This window comes from Streptopelia decaocto (genome assembly GCF_964273445.1).
Source record: "Streptopelia decaocto genome assembly, chromosome: 1".
Classification (NCBI taxonomy): domain Eukaryota; kingdom Metazoa; phylum Chordata; class Aves; order Columbiformes; family Columbidae; genus Streptopelia; species Streptopelia decaocto.
Window position 1 is genome coordinate 209,595,582 of NC_138663.1, and position 23,093 is coordinate 209,618,674.

At 46.9% G+C, this 23,093-nt stretch overlaps 1 protein-coding gene across 1 annotated transcript in view; it reads left to right on the top strand.

The window, feature by feature from the left end:
- Positions 1-569: 569 nt before the first annotated feature.
- The window catches only part of MAP6 (microtubule associated protein 6), a gene marked incomplete at both ends in the record, with an annotated part of 44,496 nt that continues 21,972 nt past the window's right edge, over positions 570-23,093 (top strand). Inside the window, one exon of the mRNA XM_082052277.1 lies at positions 570-1,297. Within this exon, the coding sequence (XP_081908403.1) occupies positions 570-1,297 (728 nt within the window). The remainder of the gene's footprint in view (positions 1,298-23,093) is intronic.

The window sequence follows — 23,093 nt, forward strand, 5'->3', positions numbered from 1 at the left end:
AGTGCAATCCCCCCATGGAGCAGGAACACCCAGATGAGGTTACACAGGAAGGTGTCCAGGCGGGTTGGAATGTCTGCACAGAAGGAGACTCCACAACCCCCCTGGGCAGCCTGGGCCAGGCTCTGCCACCCTCACTGAGAAGTCTCTTCTCATATTTAACTGGAACCTCCTGTGCTGCAGTTTGCACTCATTGCCCCTTGTCTTACCGTTGGATGTCATGTTGGCACTGATCTTCCTTTATCATCCAGGTGGCTGGAACTGCACATCTCGATTTCCCACGACTGCACACGCGTATGTGCACACCTGCACTCGGGTGCGAGTGCGCGTCAGTGCACGCACGGGCGTGTCTTGCGTGCGTGTGCACAGGTGTGTGCTCACACGTGTGTGCCCCGCCTCCGCCAAGCCCCGCCCCCCCCCCGAGTCCCCGCCCCCTCCAGTGCAGCGGGGGGCGGGGCGGCGCTGCTCCCCCGGCCGCTCCATCGCTCCGTGCGGCAGCGGCGCGGAGCGGCTGCGCTCCTTGCGCGGGTGCGCTCCTTTGCGCGGGGTGGTGGTGGTGCGGGGGGGCCGCCATGGCGTGGCCCTGCATCACCCGCGCTTGCTGCATCGCCCGTTTCTGGAACCAGCTGGATAAGGCGGATATCGCCGTCCCTCTCGTTTTTACCAAATATTCGGAGGCCACCGAGCATCCCCTCGCCCCCGCTCCTCCCCCCCGCCCCGCCGCCCCCATCGATACCCAGCCTGGCGGCGAAGCGGCGGGTGGTGCGGGGGGGGAACCGGCTCCCGGTTCGACCCGACCCGGCCCGGCTCCGCACTCCTCACCCCCGGCCGATTCGGTGATGCGACACGACTACAAGCCCTGGAAGGTGCAACGACCGGAGCCGAGCTGCAAACCCAAAAGCGAGTATCAGCCCTCGGATACACCCTTCGAGAAGGAGACGCAGTACCAGAAGGATTTCCGTGCCTGGCCCATCCCCAAACGGGGTGATCATCCCTGGATCCCCAAACCGGGACCTTCCCCCGTCCTCGCTTTGGACCGCGGTTCCCCGGAGAAACCAGCTCAGGAGAAGCGACGGAAGGTGCTTCCCGGTGCCGAGAAAAAGGAGGAAGACCCCGAGGTGGAGGATGAGCATCATCCCAAAGCGGTGCGGGCCGGGGATGGGCGAGAGAAGGGTCGGAAGAAGGCGGAGGAGCCGGGCGGGCAGCAGCCGGACACGGGCAGGGGCAGGGCGGCCGCCGATGCTCTCAACAGGCAGATCAAGGAGGAGGTGGCGGCGGCGGGGGTCAGCTCGTCCTACAGGTGAGATCCCCCCCAGTCCCCAAATCCCGACCCTCAACCCTTCTCCTGTCCCCTCTTGTCCACCCCCGGGAGGTGGGGGAATGAGGCTTTGAAGCGTTTTTGGAGGTGGTTTTGATGGTCTCCTGCCTTGCGGGGGGGTTCTTTAAAATTCCCCACCTCTCTGGGTGGCATCGATGGAGCGTGGGTAGGTGCTGTGCAGATAGTGAATCCACGGATCTTTTTTACCGTGTGGATTTGGAGCAGCTTCAGGTGTTCCCCAGCCCACCACAGCCCAAAATTCAAAGGCACCCACCACCTTGGAGAGGTTTGGGTCGCTTCCCCGGGATGTGCAAGTCTCCGCTGGTCCTTTCCAAGTGCATCCCTGGCTAAAAGGATCCAACCTAAGGGACCAGCATCCCAACCACATCACTGCATCCTCGGGGTCCCACGCCCAGGAGGGTCCCACGCAGCACCCTGGGCCTGTAGCATCCCCGAGACAAAGCGTCCCAGGGACACAGCGGGATGCGGGTGACGTGCATCCTAGGCCGCTTGGGTGGGGCAGCCTTCGGATGCTGCCATGTTTAACGCAGCGCGGCATGGGGGGGTGGCACATCCCTCTGTCGTCCCCCCCCATCATCCCCCCACCCCGGGCTAAAAAAAGGGTGCCCTTATTTCACCCCAGAAGAGCTCTCATTTGGGATTCGGAGTGCAAAACTCCTTGCCGCGAGATGCTGTTGTTGTTGTTTCTCTCCGGGTGAAGGGGGGTTGGATGCGTTACGAATGCAAAACAAAAGTGGCGGGGTGGCTGCTCCGCTCGTACATTTGCAAGGAGGATTTGCTGTGATTGTGTTTTCCAGAGCTTTCTTTGGCAGAACCCAATGCTGCCAAGGCCGGGGTGGAGGTGGCAGAGAGCAAAGCTGGGGTTTGTTGTGGCAAAAGTGTAATCGCCGCCTTTTTGCTTCTCCCCGTACCCATAGGAATGCCAAGGTGTTTACGCTACCACAAGAATGATTTTTCCTCCTCAGGGGGGTTTAGAGGTGACACCCTGCCATCAAACAGGTAGCAAATTCATGCAGATTTAAAATGCAGCTGGGTTTTGACTCCTGTGTCCCACTGGTGACTGTGTGGCATGGCAGACCTGGCAATCATCTTCTTTCCCATGTCCCTGAGTGGGAAACGGTTCAAGCAGTGAGATTTTTATTTGTGCTGTAGTTCGGTGTATTCTCTTGCTAGGGATGTGAGTGATGCTGTGGGCTCAGGTGCATCCAGGTGTGACGGTGGTTGGCTGACATACAAGAAAATGGCCAGGGATTGTCAGGATCTGTTTTGCAGGGGTGGAGGGTGTGGGAAAAGGGTTTTCCAGAAGTGAAACAGTCCTTTAATGTGTTTTGACCAGCTGTGATCTTAGACTCCATTTTTTTTTGTCTGCTCATCTTGCAAGGTCTCATGTTGGTGATGGCAGGACTAAAGAAGTCCTGGAGCGGGAGAGCTCTTGTGTTGCTCTGTTCCACTGGTGCAAAGGATAATTAGACTTATTTGCTTGCATATTTAAATGCAGATTGCTGGCCCTCCCATCCCTCCACGTACCATCCCTCCTGTCTTCTCCAGCAAATCCATTCGACCACCGTTGCAGCAGGCTGGGCTGGGTTGGGTTTGCTCCCCAAGCAAAGAGGTTGGGTTGGCTCAGATGTTAAACCCAAGAGAAACATGAAGGCTTCCGCCTTCCTTGTGTTGCTCCTCATTTTTCAGGACACCCTTAGGGCTTGTCTTTGCCCTTGGATCCTCATCTGCTCTCCCACTTGCATGTTTTTTCCTTCCTTGCAGCGTATTGCAGGAGAAGTGTTTTGCTCTGACGCTCAGCCCTGGGACATAAGCGCCTCTTCATTAATGCATAAGTGATGTTGTGGCTAATTGTTCTCATTTTCTGTTCAAATTAGGTATCTTATAAGTGTTGTTTATTGTTTGGGTTCTTTTGAAAAGCCAAATTTTCCAAATCCCTATTAGTTTTGAGAACCTTGCTGCTCACAGAAGTCCATAATGGAAAAATCTCCAACGATGGAGATTATTTGGGCAATCTTTTGGGCTCACCCAGCAGCCAAAATTATCTCCTAGTGACCTTCTACTAGAGAGGAGCAAGGATGGCTCGCATGGGCTTGTCCTCCATGGCTTTTGCTGGGCTTGTGCATGGATGAAAGTTCCCCAGGAGCAAGGGGAGATTTCCTTACAGCCCTCTGCCACTGCTGCAAATCAGCGTAATGGGATACTCCAGGGCTGGGAAACAATCGTTTGGAGAAACCAAAGAGCACACCAGGAGTGGTTTTTAAAATCGCTCTGTCACCTTTAATTTTATTTCCAGGTGAGGGAACAGACCATGGGATAGTGTAAGCAACTAGCCCAAGGTCATCAGGGAAGTCCACGCTAAAGGGGGAAATTCCCCTTTCTAACCTCCTCATACCAAGACAAATGAATATTGAATGTTACCTGGGGGTGTTGGTGCCAGCAGCTGAACAAGAGGCCACCAGCATCCTGGCTGGTACCAGCACTGGTGTGGCCAGCAGGCCCAGGGCAGTGACCGTCCCTGTGCTGGGACCTGGGGAGGCCAAACCGCCAATGCTGGGGGCAGTTTTGGGCCCCTCACACCAAGAAAGACCTTGAGGTGCTGGAGCGAGTGGAGAGAAGGGAACGGAGCTGGTGAGGGGCTGGAGCACAAGTGTGATGGGAGCGGCTGAGGGACCTGGGGGGTTCAGCTGGAGAACAGGAGCTGAGGGGAGACCTTCTGATCTCTGAACTGCCTGAAAGGAGCTTGGAGCCAGGGGGGGTCAGGCTCTGCTCCCCAGGAACAAGCACCAGGAGCAGAGGAAACGGCCTCAAGTTGCACCAGGGGAGGTTGAGGTTGGATGTGGGAAACAATTTCTTCCCCAAAGGGCTGTGGGGCATTGGAACAGGCTGCCCAGGGCAGTGCTGGAGTCACCATCCCTGGAGGGTTGGACAGACGGACATGAGGTTCTCAGGGACATGGGGCAGTGCCAGGGCTGGGGTAACAGTTGGACTCGATGATCCTGAGGGTCTTTTCCAACCAAAATGATTCTGTGATTCTATGATTGTGGAGATCGTGGTCTGCTCAGACTTACAAAGCAGATGTGATGCCCAGTGGTGATGTCCACAGAGCATGGAGGCTACTCCCAGCCCGAGGGATGGACAATTTGTTTGCATTACTGTTTGAGCCCAGAAATCTTCAGCGAGGCCAGAGCAGCAATGTCAGGGCTGTGCGTGTCTGTAAGAGACTGCCTGTTCCCAGAGATCCTACAGAATAAACAGCATTTATTTACATTATTTATTTACAGTATTCGTAGTATTTCTATTATTTATATTTTTGTATTTTCTTCATTTGTATTATTTGTATTTATATATCTCTACATTTATTTTTTTTTATAGATTTACATTTTATCTATTTATTAAATATCTATTTCTATATATGATTTATTTATGTACTTATGCCCAAATAAATCCCCTTGGCAAACCAAGGGAAACAACGTCAGGACATGCTTATTCCTAATGGTCTCCAAAAGTTAAGTGGCTCCCAGGGCAACGTCTGGTTTGAAGCCACCAGTAGCAAGTAAGTTTGAAGGTGACCAAATTGCACATGATGGCAACTGCTCACTAATTAGTGCCCTGTGACTATTCCTCTTTGGCTGTGGGAAAACTGAGGTGGGGGGCTGAGTGACCTACCACTGTGCATCAGGACTAGAGCTGGGATCAGAGTACAGCTCCAGGGCATCATTCTCCTGTTTGCTGTAGTTCTTCTGAGGTCAAGGTGCTGGAAGCCACCACTGTGACCAGGTGTGCTCTGGTGTGACACAGGTTCCAGCACCGAGGTGCTTCTTGCCTCAGTTTCCCTCCCCAAAGCTGCTCAAGCAACACTACAGGAGCAGGTTGCATCTCCCTTCGCTCCCTCTTCATTCCTGCTTCTGGTGGTGGCCTGAGGGACCAAGTAAGGACCAGGGCATCCTCCAGCGAGTAGGAACACCAAGTTGATGTGGCTACCTTGGCCTGTACATTGGAGTCCCAACCCAGCCTTGTGGCTTTCCAGCTCCTTGGAAAGCTGTTGCTGCCGGATGGAACCCTTTCTTCTTCAATCATCTGGTGTCCCATTGGAGGATCTAGTGGCATCATTGAGGGTTTGGTCTGTACTGGGCACAGAGGTGGTAACTCCGGTACTTGAGTATTTGGGGGGTGATTTTGCCACCTGAACTCCTGAAGGGATGAGCAGACCTTTTCTCTTTGTGGCACCGAAGGATGGAAGGGATGGGGGTTGACCCTGTGGGTCTGTGACCAGAGGGAGGAGGTGACAAAATGTGCAGACAGTGGCATTTGTTGGTGGAAGTGGGACAATTAGAAGCATATTTGACAAAAATGCAAGAAAGAATGTACGTTTTCCATTTTTGTTTGAAAATAATGGGGAAATGTTAGAATTTAGTGTTTGCTGGGTATTTTTTTCCTCTTCTTTGTCTTGCATTCTTCTCCTTTTGTTACATGTTTTCCCTGAAGAGAGAAAGATAGAAAAGGGAAAGGGGAAATTTCACCCCCCTTGCAGACTGTCAAAATGAGTAGCAAGGCAATTAATTTTCCCCAGAGAATATTGCAAAACCTGTATTTCAAGTTCTTCATCAAAAATATATATATCTTTTTTAACCAAGGCAATTATTTCTTTTCCCCATCAATTTCCTTTCCTATCAGAGGAAACAAAACAAGAAAGAAATGGAAAATTTTGGACTGCCTCTAGTATTAATGACTTGCCTGTTGCTAATGTTACTGTCATTCATCTCAAGCCCTGGAGCTACTAAAGATACAGAGCAAATGAGAATTTGTAGTAGCTGTAGAGATGAATGAGTCAGTGCTGGAGACTTGCTGTGTATTTTTCTGAGATAGAGCGGAGCTAAATTAGGGAGGGATGTCTATGCAGGAGGGCTGGAGGAGGCTACAGATTCACTAAAGGAGATTCAGGCCAGACGTGAGGAAGAAATTGTTGTCCCTGAGGTTGGTGAGAGCCTGTCCCAGGTTGGCCAGAGAGGTGGTGGATGAACCATCCCTGGAGACATCCCAGGCCAGGCTGGACGGGGCTCTGAGCAACCTGAGCTGGTGAAGATGTCCCTGCTCATGGCAGGGGGGGCACTGGATGAGCTTTAAGGTCCCTTCCAACCCAAACTATTCTATGATTTTATCTAATGTAATCTTGAAAATCTCCAGTGGAGGACATGTCCCATCTCAGTGAGACACTTGGTAACACTGGCTCGTGCTGTCAGGTTTGCCAAACTTGGTGCGAAATTTTCCATTGCCTCTGAAAATTCTGATCAGATCCACAGGCTGGGTCTGTCCTGGTAAATTAAATAGTTCCAGAACACGTTCCTGGGCATGGGGACATGGTCATCTATACCCTTCAGTTGTTGAAACACTCCCTAGCACTCTTCCCAGGCTCATTTGAGAGTGAGGACAGGCCAAGAACTGATCCCAACGGGCACCTTGGTCGCAACCACCTTGTTTTGGGTGCTAAGGGGGTCTAATAGTGTGAGTGCAGAGAACGTTCCTGGGCAAATTTAATTTCCCAGTGTCATTTCAGTTACGAACTCCCAAATTGGATGAAAGTGCCATTAAAGTAATCTGTACAAGCAAATGGATCCAATTTTGCCCTCATCTGGAAGGGAAGGGACAAGATGTTTTCTTCCATCTGGAAAAGGCTGTTCAGATAGATGTTTGGTAGCTTTGGCTAAGGCTGAGCTCTGGCTCAGCTGTTATTTGATATGTACCTTCAGCAGCAGGAGGGACACGACGTCTGCTGATACCGCAAGGACCGGTCGTATGAGTATGTAACAACCATAGGTGGAGGAAGCTCTTGTATTTCCTAAAACATGAAGAGGATGGAGATGGGTGTTGCAGACAGGCAGCAATCCTGCCACGCTCAGTGTCTTGATCTCCTTTGGATATAGTCCACCAGCTGAGAAAGGCTCTTCACAGAATCACAGAATCACAGGATGGTTGAGGTTGGAAGGGACCTCTGGAGACCATCCAGTCCAACTCACCTGCTAAAGCAGGGTCACCAGAGCAGGTCACACAGGAAGGTGTCCAGGTGGGTTTGAATGTCTCCAGAGAAGGAGACTCCACAACCTCTCTGGGCAGCCTGGTCCAGGCTCTGGCACCTCAAAGGAAAGAAGTTTCTCCTCATATTCAGATGTAACCTCCTGTGTTTTCATCTGTACCTGTTGCCCCTCATCCTCTTGTTGGGCATGTGGTCCACCCTCTTGACACCCATCCTTGAGATATTTATAATCATAAATAAGGTCCCTCTCAGCTTCTCTTCTCCAGGCTGAACAGCCCCAGCTCTCTCAGTCTTTCCTCATAAGATGCTTCAGACCCCTCATCATCTTTGCAGCTCTCCACTGGACTCTCTCCAGTAATTCCTTGTCCTTCTTAAACTGGGGAGCCCAGAACTGAGCATACTGCAGATGTTTGGTAGTATCTCCAAGCTGAAATATTTCCCAGCATATTCCCTGCAATCACTTTAAGGTGGACGCTATCCAGCCCCAAAAGCCAAATGGGAGCTGCTCAGCAGTGTGGGCAATACTGAATTTTGCTGCTTTGACTGTGTGCAAGGTGGACCTGGGCTGTGCATGCCATAGGATAGGCTTGAGGAGGTGGAGGTGGCATTCAGGTGACAGACTCAATGTACCTGAGCAATTTTTGCTCTGCTCCTGCTCTGATGTGTCACCTCTGCAGGGATCTTTAAGCACTCAAGACTGGATGGGACCATCTGAACCAGCAAGTCCAATCGTAAGCACCTCCTTATTTGTCTTTACAACTAAGTTCTGAGGCTCTGCCTCAGAAAAAGCAGATTTTCAGTTGCACGATGCCAGCTGGAAGAGTGTGCCAAGACCTCAGTCTCCGATGGTTTGCAACCATCATCTCATTTCCAGTCTGAGTCAATGGACAGGTTATATTTTGCTGTTTCGTTGGCACTGCATTGCTTAGTGCTTTTCTTCTATCTGGAGGTCACTGCTCAGTGTCTCCATGAACCATGTCCACTAGCAAGTTAAAGTTTTTTGGTCTCCTTTTTACTCCCTGTATTGACCATTTCTCTCCAGCTCTTCCTAGATGAAATCACACTTTTTTAAACACAGGTGCAAACTGTCACCCTTCGGAGATGAGATCTCCATTTCTGCTGAGATTCCCATGTCATATTTGTGGGCATTAAAGGTACATCAGGAATCCCTCACCCCCTCTTATGATAACCAAGACCTACACATCATTCTCCTGCTTAGGCAATTCCAGCCATGAAGCTCCCATCCTATAGCAAAAAATCTTGGTGATTAGCACCAAGCCTAGAATTTAGAGCTAATAATTTTCATCCCATTTTGAACACAGCAGTCAAGGTCAATCCCTTTCTTCCTCTGTGATATCCTGATCCTCCTTCGTATCGGTGCTGCCTACAACGTTGTGCCATTAGGAGGTCTCATCAGTGTTGTCCTACTTTTTTTGTGCCAAAGCCAACCTTAAAAACGTTAAACACTGCTAACCTCCTTCAGGCTGCAGCTCAGCCTTCCAACACTCATCATTGTCATTTCCCTTGCCCAGTTTTCCCATTCTGCTGATGTTCATGTTCACTGGCGTAATTAATGATTTCCCACGTGGCCCTGTAGCAAATGCTTTACTGAAACCAGGTAGATTCTCACATTTCTTTTGTCTGCTAAATCAGTTATTCTATCAAAGGACATGCCAAACACTTCTCCTTCTCCCCTCCCAGTCGCTGCCATGTCTGTTTAGACCACCAGCTTCTCCTGGATGCAGGAGCAGATGCCGCAGAACAGACTCCAATTTCACCTGACAGCTTCAAGCTACCACTGTAACACAAACAATAAATAAAGAGGAGAGGGATCAGCTAATTTAGACAGCAGGACTTTCACTGTCCTTCCTTTGCCAAATAAATCACAAACAGCCGTTGTAAATTTGTCTTCTCTCACATTTAGACCCTGATCTTTGCTTTTCCCATCTCCTACTGGCTGAACAAGCCTTCACTTTCTAAGCACTTCTTCACTTTATCCTATATCAATCTCACTTTTCTTTGCTCTTAGCTGAATGTGTTCATAGCACTAATGCTGAGATCTCAAATAAACTTTGCTGCACCAGGACAAGACTATGGATGCTGTCCTGCAAACCAGGAGGGAAAAAGGCCATTTTAGGAAAGTTTCACAGAATCACAGAATGTTAGGGATTGGAAGGGACCTGGAAAGCTCATCCAGTTCAATATCCCCACTGGAGCAGGAACACCCAGATGAGGTTACACAGGAAGGTGTCCAGGCGGGTTGGAATGTCTGCAGAGAAGGAGACTCCACAACCTCCCTGGGCAGCCTGGGCCAGTGTTCTGTCACCCTCACTGAGAAGTTTCTTCTCAAATTTAAGTGGAACCTCTTGTGTTCCAGTCTGAACCCATTACCCCTTGTCCTATCACTGGTTGTCACCAAGAAGAGCCTGGCTCCATCCTCCTGGCACTCACCCTTTAGATATCTGTAAACATTAATGAGGTCATCCCTGCCCAGCTCTCCAGCCTGTCCAGGTCTCTGATGGCAGCACAGCCTCTGGCGTGTCAGCCACTCCTCCCAGCTTGGTGTCACCAGCAAACTTGCTGACAGTCACTCTATTCCCTCGTCCAAATCATTGATTAATATATTGAATAACACCGGCCCAGCACTGCCCCCTGAGGCACTGCACTAGATCCAGGCCTCAACTGGACTCTGCCCCATTGACCACGACTCTCTGGCTTCTTCCCTTCAGCCAGTTCTCAGTTTTACAGGATGGAAATTTTATTTCTCTTGATTTATAGCTCAGCATTCTGGTTATCCTTGCGATGTCCTTTATATTTACATATACATATATATATATATATACACATATGCACACAAAGAAGCCAAGCTGTTCGCCAAGTTACTGCTTTAACCTTCAACTCATCTCTCCTCCCCAAGTCCAATGTTGTGAGTGTTATATCGCAAACACATTTTGCTTTCTATTAATAACTCCTTTCACTCAAACGGTGCCTTCACCTGAAGGGACCTCGCAGCACTTTGCAAACACGGTGTGAATACAGAGCAACTCTTGCTGCTTTGAGGACCCAGCTGCAAGTTGTGCTGCTGAGGCTACAAAACAGGGTATTTTGGTGCTGGGAAGGTGGAGAGGCTGATATATATATAAATAAATAAATATATACATATATATATATATATATATATATAGTGCTGCTGAGGCTACAAAACAGGGTGTTTTGGTGCTGGGAAGGTGGAGAGGCTGATATATATATAAATAAATATATATATATATATATATATATAGTGCTGCTGAGGCTACAAAACTGGGTGTTTTGGTGCTGGGAAGGTGGAGAGGCTGCTTTATATATATATATATATTTGATGGAGATTTAATTCAATTTTGAGAAGGAGGATGCGTTTGAGGGATGTTCTCAGGTTGATGGGTGGGTTGTCTGAAACAATGCGCTGCTCATGCTTGGAAAGAATGGGACTGGCTCCATCTGTAAAAATCACTGCAGCTCCTGTAACACCAGCAGAATTACCTGGGGGAGAGGATATGACCCTCGGGCAGCTGCACAAAAAGACACCGTGAAAAGGGGAAATTTAACCAGTGGTCCTAGGGTAGCAGCTTGTCTCAAAAAGCATTTTACACCACTGTGCATTGGAGCAGGAAAGCAAATATTCCTGCATCACGACACGCCTGTGATTTGCAGCTGGGGACGATGCTGCGTGGTGCAAAACAAGGGGGTGATGAGCAGGGATGAGCTGGTATTGGGGTACAGCCCGGGGACCCCAGCATCCACATCCATCTGCAGAGATTCACAAGGGTCTACAGGCTGCAATTCAGGAGCACAAAATAATATGCTCAGCAGGGATTTTGATTAATAATTTGATTTGTGAAGGCACCTCCCAGGTTGTCGTTGCTGCCAGCAGACTTGTAAAACCTTGCCGTTTAGCTGCTGCGTGGCTGCTTAACACTAGGCTTTACATTCATCTGGTTTTAACCCTAAAAATACAACCACAGAGCTGTAAACGAACCATTTTGGCATCGGTTACTCCAGATCCACTGTACAGGCAAGGAAATTCAGGATGATGCGAGCCACAGGCTGTCTCCCGGCATCCCCGCATCTATTTGTAGGACTGCAGTCCGCTTTCTCCTGCATAGCAACATCCTCCTCATGTCAATTAGCTCTTGCATGGTGTTTATCCACCCAACCTTGCAGGTGCTGTCTCAGAAAGCGTCCAGAGATTTCTCACCATAATATTTTGCAAGGTCGCTGATGTTACTTGGCTGCTGCTTTACTTTTCTTGCTCTTTGAAAGGACTGTGAGGCTGTGCAGGTGCTTTGCTGCGTATCTAGCTCAGAGAGAGAGAAAAAAATGAAGGTGTTTTTTAAAGAAAACAGTGGGCTTCTGAAGTGAAGCGGTGCTAGATATTAATTGCAAAGGTCAAGGTTATTCTGCTCGTAGAAATCAATAGATGATCAGAGAGCTGGAACAGCTCTGCTGGGAGGACAGGCTGAGAGAGTTGGGGTGTTCAGCTGGAGAAGAGAAACTCTGGGGAGACCTTAGTGCAGCCTTTCCGGACTTAAAAGGGGCCCATAAGAAAGATGGGGACAGACTTTTGAGCAGGGCCTGTTGTGATAGGACAAGGGGTGATGGTTTTAAACTAAAGGAGGGAGATTCAGGCCGGACATGAGGAAGAAATTGTTGCCCCTGAGGATGGTGAGAGCCTGTGAGGCACGGAATGACCTTACAACCCTTGAAGTTATAAGCAAAGTATGTATTTATTTACGACACTGGACACACGGGGAATCATTTCACCTAATGCATGTGTAAAATCACAGTAGCTGTGAACTTGGTTAAATGCAGTAAAATGTTACATGTTCATGAAAGTTTTAGGAATGCCTATACATATTCATAACCTGTCTCCTAGAAGGCGGTTTGTATTACAATGAGTTCCGGGAGACCATTTCCATAGTCTCCACCTCCAGCTCCTCCTGGTTGCAGCTGCGCAGTGATCGTGAACACGGGTCCTCTTTCTCTGTACACGGTCACCTTTGGTCCAGTGTGATGAGCTGGTTAGGTCTCAGACTGATGAGTTGGTTAAAACTGGTGCATCTCCTGTCCTGTGCCCAAGTTTCTGTTACCTAGTTCACCCAAGGATGCACCCAAGGATTATTATCTTTGCAAGGCGTCAGTGAAGTCCTGTTTCTCATACGTTAAGTTACACAGAGCTAAGCAAGGCTAGGCAATAGTGATGTGGGTTAAAGGGTTAGCTCTCTATGTGTCTTTAGTGATGTGGGGTAGGGTTAGTTCTTTAAGTGTTAACTGTTAGTTTTTAAGTGTTAATTAGTTAATTGTCAATTCCCTGTATCACCTGTCCCAGGTTGGCCAGAGAGGTGGTGGATGAACCATCCCTGGAGACATCCCAGGCCAGGCTGGACGGGGCTCTGAGCAACCTGAGCTGGTGAAGGTGTCCCTGCTCATGGCAGGGGTGGCACTGGGGGAGCTTTAAGGTCCCTTCAAACCCGAACAGTTTGGTGATTCCATGGTCTTTATTTACAGATTATATAAATAATTTTTTTTTGCTCTTTCTTCATAGATTTCATTCATGTAGACTCATCCCATACTCTCAGGTACTGAGATGTCCATGTTCAGGTGTTCTGGCCAGGTTCACTGAGAGGCAAAGAGACACCAGCTTTTGAATCCTCATTTAACCTCTTGGCTTTTTCTTGGCTGGTGACTACAGACTCCTTTTTGGACAGAACTTTCACATCACTTAGGTGTTACCACATTCAGAATCAGCCTTTGGAGCTCTAGAGACATATCCCAAGAGCTTGATCCAAATGTTGGTGGAATCAATGAAAAAAACCCCTATACTCAGCTTGCAGCATCGATCCATCGATCACATTTCCAGTGAGCAATACCACTCACTTGGCTCCTGCATCACACAGACCCAGAATTACCAGGTCAGAGAAGGGCTGATGTTCAAGCTCAGAGAACAGTGGAGAGAAGAAGCTGTTCCATCCCTTCTGGATAGGACACAACCTGCCTTAGATATACCACATTTTAAATTTACAGCACTACTTTCCTGCCATAGTTGTAACTGGTACTTTATTGAAGTTAAGAGATATTTTAAGGGCAGAAAGAGGCATTAGGACCATCCCATCTGAGTGCCTGTACAGTATTTCACACAATCCCAGAATGTCAGGGATTGGAAGGGACCTGGAAAGCTCATCCAGTGCAATCCCCCCATGGAGCAGGAACACCCAGATGAGGTTACACAGGAAGGTGTCCAGGCGGGTTGGAATGTCTGCAGAGAAGGAGACTCCACAACCTCCCTGGGCAGCCTGGGCCAGGCTCTGCCACCCTCACCGGGAAGAAGTTTCTTCTCAAATTTAAGTGGAACCTTTTGTGTTCCAGTTTGTACCCATTGCCCCTTGTCCTATCATTGGTTGTCACCGAGAAGAGCCTGGCTCCATCCTCCTGACACTCACCCTTATATATTTGTAAACATTAATGAGATCACCCCTCAGTCTCCTCTTCTCCAAGCTAGAGAGACCCAGCTTGCTCAGCCTTTCCTCATAAGGCAGATGCTCCACTCCCTTTCATCCATGTAATCTCATGCTCAGTCCTTCACTTGTGTTCGGCTAAAGCATTTTGCATGCTGGAATTGGAATTCAAGGACATCTTGACATATTGGAGAAACAACCTGAAATAAGTAAGAAGCAATTCAGGAAAGGTATAGGCAGGGTATGACTTCAAGGTGGGATTCATCGTTGGTACCGGTGCAGACAGGCATGGCTGGTTCAGGAACAATTCTGCAGTAAATCACAAATCACATGTCAAGAGCGTTATTGCATTGAAAAAAAAAAAGGAAAATTGACCAACAAAACCACTCAAAAAATACTGAGATGTATGTAGAGGAATTTGATGTGTGAAATGTTATATCCTTCGACATTAGTAAAGCCTTAGGTAGGCTCTTTTATTCAGGTTTTGGCTTTGTATCTCAGCACAGCTGCAGACCAGAGAAGGTCCTGAGGACACCCATGAGGAGTGCAGAAGACAGTGGTCATTGCAAAATACTGGGGTGGTTTTGGACAGAGAACAGAGCCCCACAGAGAAGTGGATAATTTTCTTTGTGTATATGAAATAAAATGGTCCATTGGGATGCTCGAACCCACTGTAGTCACAGTCAAGAGGAGCAAGACTTAGATGTTGAAAGTTAAAAATGTACTAAAGTGCTTTGCTGGAGCAAGTCCGAGGGATATTGTGCATCCCTGGAGATGCCAGCAGGAAATCTCCACAGTCCTTCTGTTTGAACCTAGGGAAAACAAAGAAAAAGTCATTACCATTCATTCCCTGCATTGATTTTCTGTCTGCAGTGACCTTGGTGCTGCTTGCTTTTCTTTATGCTCCCCAGGGCATGGGTTGGATCAAGCAATTATAGTTTTAATAAAAAGTGCCTGGGTATATGCGTGATGACTTTTGATTCATATTATCTCGATGGCTTCTGCTGATCCTCAATCATTACCCACCACCCCCTCTCCTCCCTGCCATGCTCACAGTCCTTTATCCCATGTTCGGATCCGACTGTTGGAGTTTTGTCCCATCTTGGACCTTGGGTGTCTTCACAACCAAGACCAAGTAACCCATTAGCAGGCTCCAAATCTGCTAATAAGAGTGCATAGTGGATTATTTGAAGTAAAAACCCATCATTGCTTAACAGAAGAGGTTAATATGAGAAATTTCAGCCCTGCCTGGCTGATCATTCGTTGGACTCAATGATCTGGAGGGACTTTTCCAACCAAAATGATTCTGTGTTTCTATGAAAACCACCGCATAGGGAGATCTTGCACAGACACAAGAGCAGGTTCCATGTCAATATCACAAAGATTGATTGGAAAAAGCCTATAATTTGGGACAAGATCAGGATTTGATCTAACAGAGCGGAGGGAGCATTGAGTGCAGCTGAGAATCACCCCTTTTAACTGCTTTAGCTCTGCTTTTAGTAAAGAAAACCCAACGTGACAGCTTCAAGGCAATAATTTTCCTTGCACTCCTTCGGGCTGATTTTTTTTCCTCTTGGCTGGAATGTTAGTTATTTTTTGTAATGTAATATTTAATTATTACTTAATATAAACATTTTATGAACTGTTACAAGGGGTGAATTATTTATGGGAGGGGAAGGAGTGCTTTTTTCTGAGCCTTTCTGCTCTGTCGGTTGCAATAAATATCAATCTAGGAACGTGTTTAAAACATGTATGTGCTGCCTGGGAGACAAGAACAGTGCCGTCTTCTCTCATCTCTTCTCTCAATTAAGTACCTGCTTAATACATTTGTCCCTAGCATGTTTTATTTCTCGATTAAGCTTGGAACAGCTCCAAAAGATGAAGTATTTGCAGACCGTCTCATTTCCAAATACATAGAATTTACCCAGTGGACGCAAATGCCTCAGAGAACCTGTAAACATTTGCTGGGCATGCAAAAGTGCTTAGTAATAACAAATCCTCCTTCCAGTTCCTTGCAGAAGAGTTGTAAAGCTGGTGCTTTTAATTTTTAGACCCCAAATTTAGTTTCTGGGAGTTTTTTTAACTCCTTTTTTCTTTAGCAAAGGGATTGCAATGCACAGTTTTGTGCGCTGGCAGCTGGGTTGGGGTTTTGGCAGGTAGGTCTGTGATTGCAGATGCTTGCAGAGCGTGTGCAGTGGAGGGGTATATTTATTCAGTCTTATCCTTCTTGGGAAGTGGGTTTCCATGACCCAGACATATTTTTAGGGCTATTTATGGCCACATTACAACGACACCATCCTCCGGACTGGTTGTCTGTGGACACATGAGCATCCATGCAGGTCTATGGCCAAGCAAGTGGTCCATTTGCAACCTCCTCCAGATGCTCTGGGCTGGCTCTGCAGGTGCCAAAAGACCCCAGGACATCAGACCCCTGGGTGATAACATCCCATCAGCTTCCAAAATAATGTAAATGCAAGATGCTCCTGAAAATGTGAATGGTGTCTGAGTCTTTAGGTGTTTCTGGGTGTTTGTCACAGCCTCTGTAGCTCCTGGGGCTTTGTTTTCTGCACAGAGCGTTTCTAAATCCCCTTTGCTGGCACAGGCTGCCATGCGCATCCCTTAGGATTTTCTTTCATCTCTTTGCGGTTTTAGCTCCCCGGCTCATGCTACGCACAGGCTCCTTGCATCTGGAAACAGAAAACCATGTCTCTACTCCATTTTTTCCTCCAAAAGGACTAAATCCTACACTTCGCCTGCTGCTTATTGCTGTGCGCCATGCCTTTAGGTTGCAGACACTCTGATTTTGGGTCTTCTTTTGGCTTTACGCCTCTCCTTTGGAGCAGAGCACCAGCCTCAGTAGCACAGGGCTATCACGATGTATTTCCCCGATGGTTTCAGTGTGCGCTAGAGCGATGCTTTTGGCTAAGGACAGAGAGGAGCTTCTGGATCTGAGCACCTTTGATGTAAAGACGCAACTTGTTTTGTCTGTGCTTCATTTTCAGGGCTTTCCACTCCTTGCAAGCGCTGGAGGATCCCTTGAAAACAGCCAGTTCATTATAAAATAACCTTCTTCCAGAACCTACTTTCTCAACATTTCCCATGTAAAGCTTTCCAACAGTCCTTTTATTTTTCATGACAGCCTTCATGCGGACGGCGCAGTACCAGCAGTGACCAGTAATTGCTTCGTTCGCTCGCATAGGTCCTTGTTTTACTTAATTAGGAGGAGAATTCACAATACAGCCATCTGCTCCAGTGCCTCATGCTGCCTCTTTCCTAGACTCCCCCGAGACAGCTTTGATGGTCCCAGTATTTACCAATCCGTTATCGTGGGACTAATCCAGTTGTTGGGGAGCCAGCATCAGCGCATCCCTCCCATTACATCGTTATTGATGCACAAGCGATGCTGATGGTTTCCTGAGCTTGTGGAGTTGGGAGGAGGGAAATGGAGAGTGGTTTTTACATTAATGTTCTTATTTCCTACAATTGATCTACGTTTGTGCTTCCTGCATGGCTTCTAAAGAAAGATGGGTCAACTTGAGGCAGCGTGGACTTGTGTTATTACACTGTTAAAAGTACTTTAATGGACCTAATTCTGCTCCCTGTTACAACCATGACTTGTGGTGGTGTGTTTTAGGGTTTTCAAAAAAAATACATGGGCACATTAAGCCATGTCATCTTCCCAAAAAAGCCACCCAGTTCTCCCACACTGTTCCCCTAAATTGTCTGCCCATCTCTTGAGCCCAGGTTAGTCTTTTGAAACAACCTTCCTCCACAGCAACCAGGGCAATTTCAGTGTCATTTCCCCATGTTTCCTCCCTAGTAATTCTACATATGTAATGCAAACTCCAGAGCAAGAGCTCTGCCTTACCGTCCAAATTAAATTCACATCTAGACTTTGCAGCCCCTGAAATAAGACAGTATTAAGGATAAAGATGGGGGGGGGGGTGGAATCTGATTCAGTCTTTGATTGCTTTCCCTTAGCTCACTAATCCTTTATCTTAAGATAAGCCTCAGCTTCCTTCTTTCATCTATGTAGTTCACACCCACTTCTATTATGGTTCTTCCAGTTGAAGAAGAATTACAGCCTCTTAATTTCAATTAAATAAATATTGAATGGGTACATTGCAGAGGAAGGCGTAAAATGGAAAGCAGAATTCAGCCCTGTCTGTCACAACCAGCAACTGAATTGTCACCTTTACATGCTAAAAAATACTTCGGATTCCTTACATATATAAAATCTTGTAGAGAAATAGCATGATCTCAAACACATACACACATGAGTGCAGCAGAAGCAAGTGATGGGACTAAATGTAGGTTAATTTTGTATTCACCCACTTTCTGTATTGCATTATTTGAGGTTGTGTGGTTATCACACTGCATATGTCATGTGCAGCACATCTCCCCATGCCTGACTAGTGTTGCACGCTTGGGACACGGTGGAAATGCAGCTCGTCAAGCTGCAGAACCATTCATTGTGAAATATTCATCGTGTTGAATCTGGTACCTCAACTGATGGATCCAAGGGATTTCTGCCTGTGTAGTTTTATAAAAAATATCCCCACTGATATGTGGGAAACCACAAACGTGTGTGTGGTGGAGATGTCACTCGCAGATGTGCATCGTGAATGGATGATGTATAGTGTCACAGATTTTAATTCTCTTTCCTTTTCTGAGAAGAAGGCATTATGCATCCAAAGCATGTATATTTAAGATGTTTGCATTATATGTTCTGGGCTCCCTAGTTTAAGGAGGACAAGGAATTACTGAAGAAAGTCCAGTGGAGAGCTACAAAAATGCTGAGGGGTCTGGAGCATCTTTCTGATGAAGAGAGACTGAGAGAGCTGGGGCTGTTCAGCTGGAGGAGAGAAGCTGAGAAGGAACTTTATTTATGATTATAAGTATCTGAAGGGTGGGTGTCAGAGGATGGACCAGACTCTTTTCAGTGGTGCCCAGTGACAGGATGAGGGGCAACGGGCACAGACTGAAACACATGAAGTTCCATCTGAATATGAGGAGAAACTTCTTTACTTTGAGGTGCCAGAGCCTGGACCAGGCTGCCCAGAGGGGGTGTGGAGTTTCCTTCTCTGCAGACATTCAAACCCACCTGGACAACTTCCTGTGTGATCTGCTCTGGTGACCCTGCGTTAGCAGGTGGGTTGGGCTGGGGGATCTCCAGAGGTCCCTCCCAACCCCAAATAGTCTGGGAATCTGTTATTTGCTATATTTTACTTCATAGTCTTAAATAGGATAGAATTGTGTGTCTTTGGAGCCTAAGAAGGTGTGTGTGCTTTGCTTTCACAGGCAATATTTTAGCTTGAAGGCTCTGAGCCATGGAAGTGTAAGATCACTTAGGAGATACCTGGTTGTTACAACACCCAGGTTTCAGTGGTCTAACAGAAAACAAGAGGCCATCCTGGTTGTTTGGCCTCTCAGCTGAGCTGCAAGCTTCTCTGTCCTGTTGGCATCTAAGAGACATCTGTGTGAGCAGCAAGTGAGGCCATGACCTTGTACCAGTATCTCCATCAGCTCTGCAGGATCATTGACAGTGGAGGGTATTTAGGAAAAATGTCTTCACCAAAAGGGCTGTCGGGCATTGGAACAGGCTGCCCAGGACAGTGGTGGAGTCACCATCCCTAGTGGTGTTCAAAAGACACATAGTTGAGGTTCTCAGGGACATGGTTTAGTGATAGTGTTGTGTTAATGGTTGGACTCAATGATATTGAGGGTCTTTTCCAACCAAAATGATTCTATTATTCTGTGATCTCCCTTTAACTAGCATTTGCCTTGTTGCCATCTTGGACACGTAAACCTTTTGAAATCAGGTGACAAGGTCTTCTATTAAAGCTCACACCAGAATTGCTATCACATATGAATTGAAACTCAGACTGTGACTAACTAGGCTCTTCATATTTCATGTTTGTGATTAAGTTTTAGGGCACCTGGTTCCCAATCAGCATATTTCAGATACAGTCATATAGTAGCTACTACAGCAAGGAGCAAATAATGCTTCAAGTCATCAATACAGTGGCAAAATAATAGCTGTTATTTAAGCTTCACTGTGTTCCTCCTTTACCTGCTTTACTGCTGAATCTATTTCTAGTCCCATGCCAGGATGAGCAATTACACTGTCATGCAGACTAGAAATGAAATCAAAGAGCAATACTAATTTTGAGCTGCATTAGAAACACAGGAAGAAAAGAAATAACGATTCCTGAAGGGAGGAGAAAAATGCAGGGAGTCAAATAACATTGCCACAGCGGAGGAGCTTCTATTTCATGTCAAACAGCTATTTCCTGACCTTCCTTCAGAGAGACCCATCCTTAGAATCTTAGAATCATAGAATCACAGAATAGTTTGGGTGGGAAGGGATGTTCAAAGCTCATCCAGTGCCACCCCTGCCATGAGCAGGGACATCTTCACCAGCTCAGGTTGCTCAGAGCCCCGTCCAGCCTGGCCTGGGATGTCTCCAGGGATGGTTCATCCACCACCTCTCTGGCCAACCTGGGACAGGCTCTCACCACCCTCAGGGGCAACAATTTCTTCCTCCTGTCTGGCCTGAATCTCCCCTCCTTTAGTTTAAAAGCACCTCTGTCATTTGCCTCAAGGGCAAACCTTGCGGTTTCGATGCAGGTGAACTGCAGTATCACTAGAGCATCTCCAGGTTGGAGAAGGGCCAGGATCTTGGGAACATGAGCTGGCGATGAGCTCAAGCAGCTTCACACCAGAGCTTTCAGGAAAGTCAGTACAGGGTGGGTTTTCCCCAGCAGCCCCTGTGCAGATCTACGAGGGTAAATTATCTACTCTGGGTGACCCTGCTTTAGCAGGTGGGTTGGACTATGTGATTTCTAGTGGTCCCTTCCAACCCCAACCATTCTGTGATTCTGTGGTTCACAAGAACCCCCAGCAGTGTGAATGGAGCCTGGCACCCTTACTGAGAAGAATTTTGTTCTCACATTTAAGTGGAACCTCTTGTGTTCCAGTTTGAACCCATTACCCCTTGTCCTATCATTGGTTGTCACCGAGAAGAGCCTGGCTCCATCCTCCTGACACTCACCCTTTATGTGCCACCTAGTCTGAGTGTGGGGATCGATCTCACCCTTTCCTATCATACATGGACCTTTCTGTGCTGCTCAGTATCCCAGTGGCTGGCTCAGATGGTCCTCAAACCTCCTAGTTCCTTCTGCTGAGACATGACCATTGGCAGGACTGTTGATCTTGGGGTTGCTTTCCCACAACTACTTTGCTCTTTGAGCTCCTGGGCCCTCTGCAGTGTTCACCATCACCATCATTCATGTATTTGTGACATTTTGGACATGACAGCATGGGCAACAATTTTTCCTCCTTAGAAGTCCATGCTCCATGGCCCTCAGGAATGGATGAAAATATCCATGATTTGTGAGCTGCTGACTCAAGCAACTTTTATAAATGGGTTGCAGCACGGTTCTGCTCTGCCAAATGACCTGACTTCATCCTTTTCAGTACATTAGTTATATCTTATTCATAGCCTGCTTTCAGTCCGTGCTGAAGTCACCCTGTTGTAGCCTCAGCAATTTCCTCCTCCTTTTGTGCCAGTGTTGTACTTGATGAGCCCTAACCAGAGATGTCCACAGACAGTGGTCCCTTCCCAGCCTGCTCACACTTACTCCATTGTGCATTGTCCAAGTTTCAAATTTGTGCATTAATGTATCACATTGTTTTAGTCACGCACAATTAGATATTGGCTTGTCCAAACTGATTTGCTCTTGTATACATATATATATGTGCGCATACGTCTATAGAGGTTGATTATTAATGTTGGGAGAAAAAATAATCTCAGGCACCAGGAGCTTCATTATACCATTCACAGTCTCTGTGCAGCTTTACAGTAAATTATTGTGTACAAGATAATAGCGTGGGCATTGGAGGATAAAGCTGTCATTAAGCATCACGTAGGAGTAGGAGACAGGGCACTTGATGCAGCAGACAATGAGGGGTAGTTCTTGCACTTGTGGTGGCGAATTTTATACGTTGACAAGACCGTTGCAATAGGAGTTGGTTGGAATTGACCTTTCAAGCAAAGGGGGCTGAGGTGGGAGATAGGATCAAAGTGCTGAGGTCAGTGTCTTGGGGTGCAGTAACATGTCAGGCTGACAGAAACAGTAAGGAATCATCCAGTTCCAGGACTTTAGACTCATTTATCTGGAAGGCAAGATCATGTCATGGTGTTTACTATTGCATGAGGGACCTCAGCATGGGCCATTGTTCCTTTATTGCTGAAAATCATGTTTTGGCTTTTGCAGGACAGAAACAATTGGGCTTATCTTTAAAATTAATTGTGTTTGCAGAAGGATACACAGCCTGTTTATATTGAGTCCAAATGGAGTTTTTCTGTTCTCATTAGAAAATAATACAGTTTTAGGATCAAACATGCGTGCTTCTCATGTAAGCAATTCTTCGTGAGCAGGATTTGCTCACAGTTCAGCTTAGCCCAGTATCTTCTGGCTGATCAGGACCAGACAGCTGGAAGGAGATCAGAGGAGATTCCTATGGTGTTGAATAGCTCAAGCTTTGGCCCATAGTTTGTAGAGGACAGGTGAATGCTGAAGAGTGGTGTTAATGATTATTATGAGGATGTGTTGCTGAAATTTCCTTTGATAACGCTGAATATTCTCAATTTCCATCTAAACAGCCATGACTTAATTAAATCTCATTATATACTGGACTTCAGTGACCTCCTTTGGCATTGAGCTCCAGAGTTCGACCAGCCATTATCATCGATTTTTGGCTTCCCACTGTTTCGTTTCACTGAACATCTCTCTTCCTGCATTAAGAAGGAAAAGGGAGCTGGAGAATATTTGGGAGCAAATGATACTCTATTCCAGAGAGGCAAAATAACTCGAAAATATCAGACAAATTTGCTGTTTGGTTTAATGAAAATGTGTATTTTTTTCATTGTTGTTCTGCTTAGAGGAATATTAAAGAGAAATGTGATATTCTGAAATATTCCTTGTAAAACAGATTGACGTTTTGCTTCATAAAGTGATTCATAGTTCTTTCATATTGTCTTGAGTAGAATAAGGGAAAAAATGGGATGGAAAATAAGTAAGGAAAATGAAAAAAAAATACAATTAATTAAACATTTCAGGCTAAATATTTCATAATTTTTTTTTCCTAGTGAAAAATCTGCATATTTTTCATTTTTGGTTGATCCATAGCTTTCTAGGTTAAGTTAGAAATATCCCTTCTGTGCAGG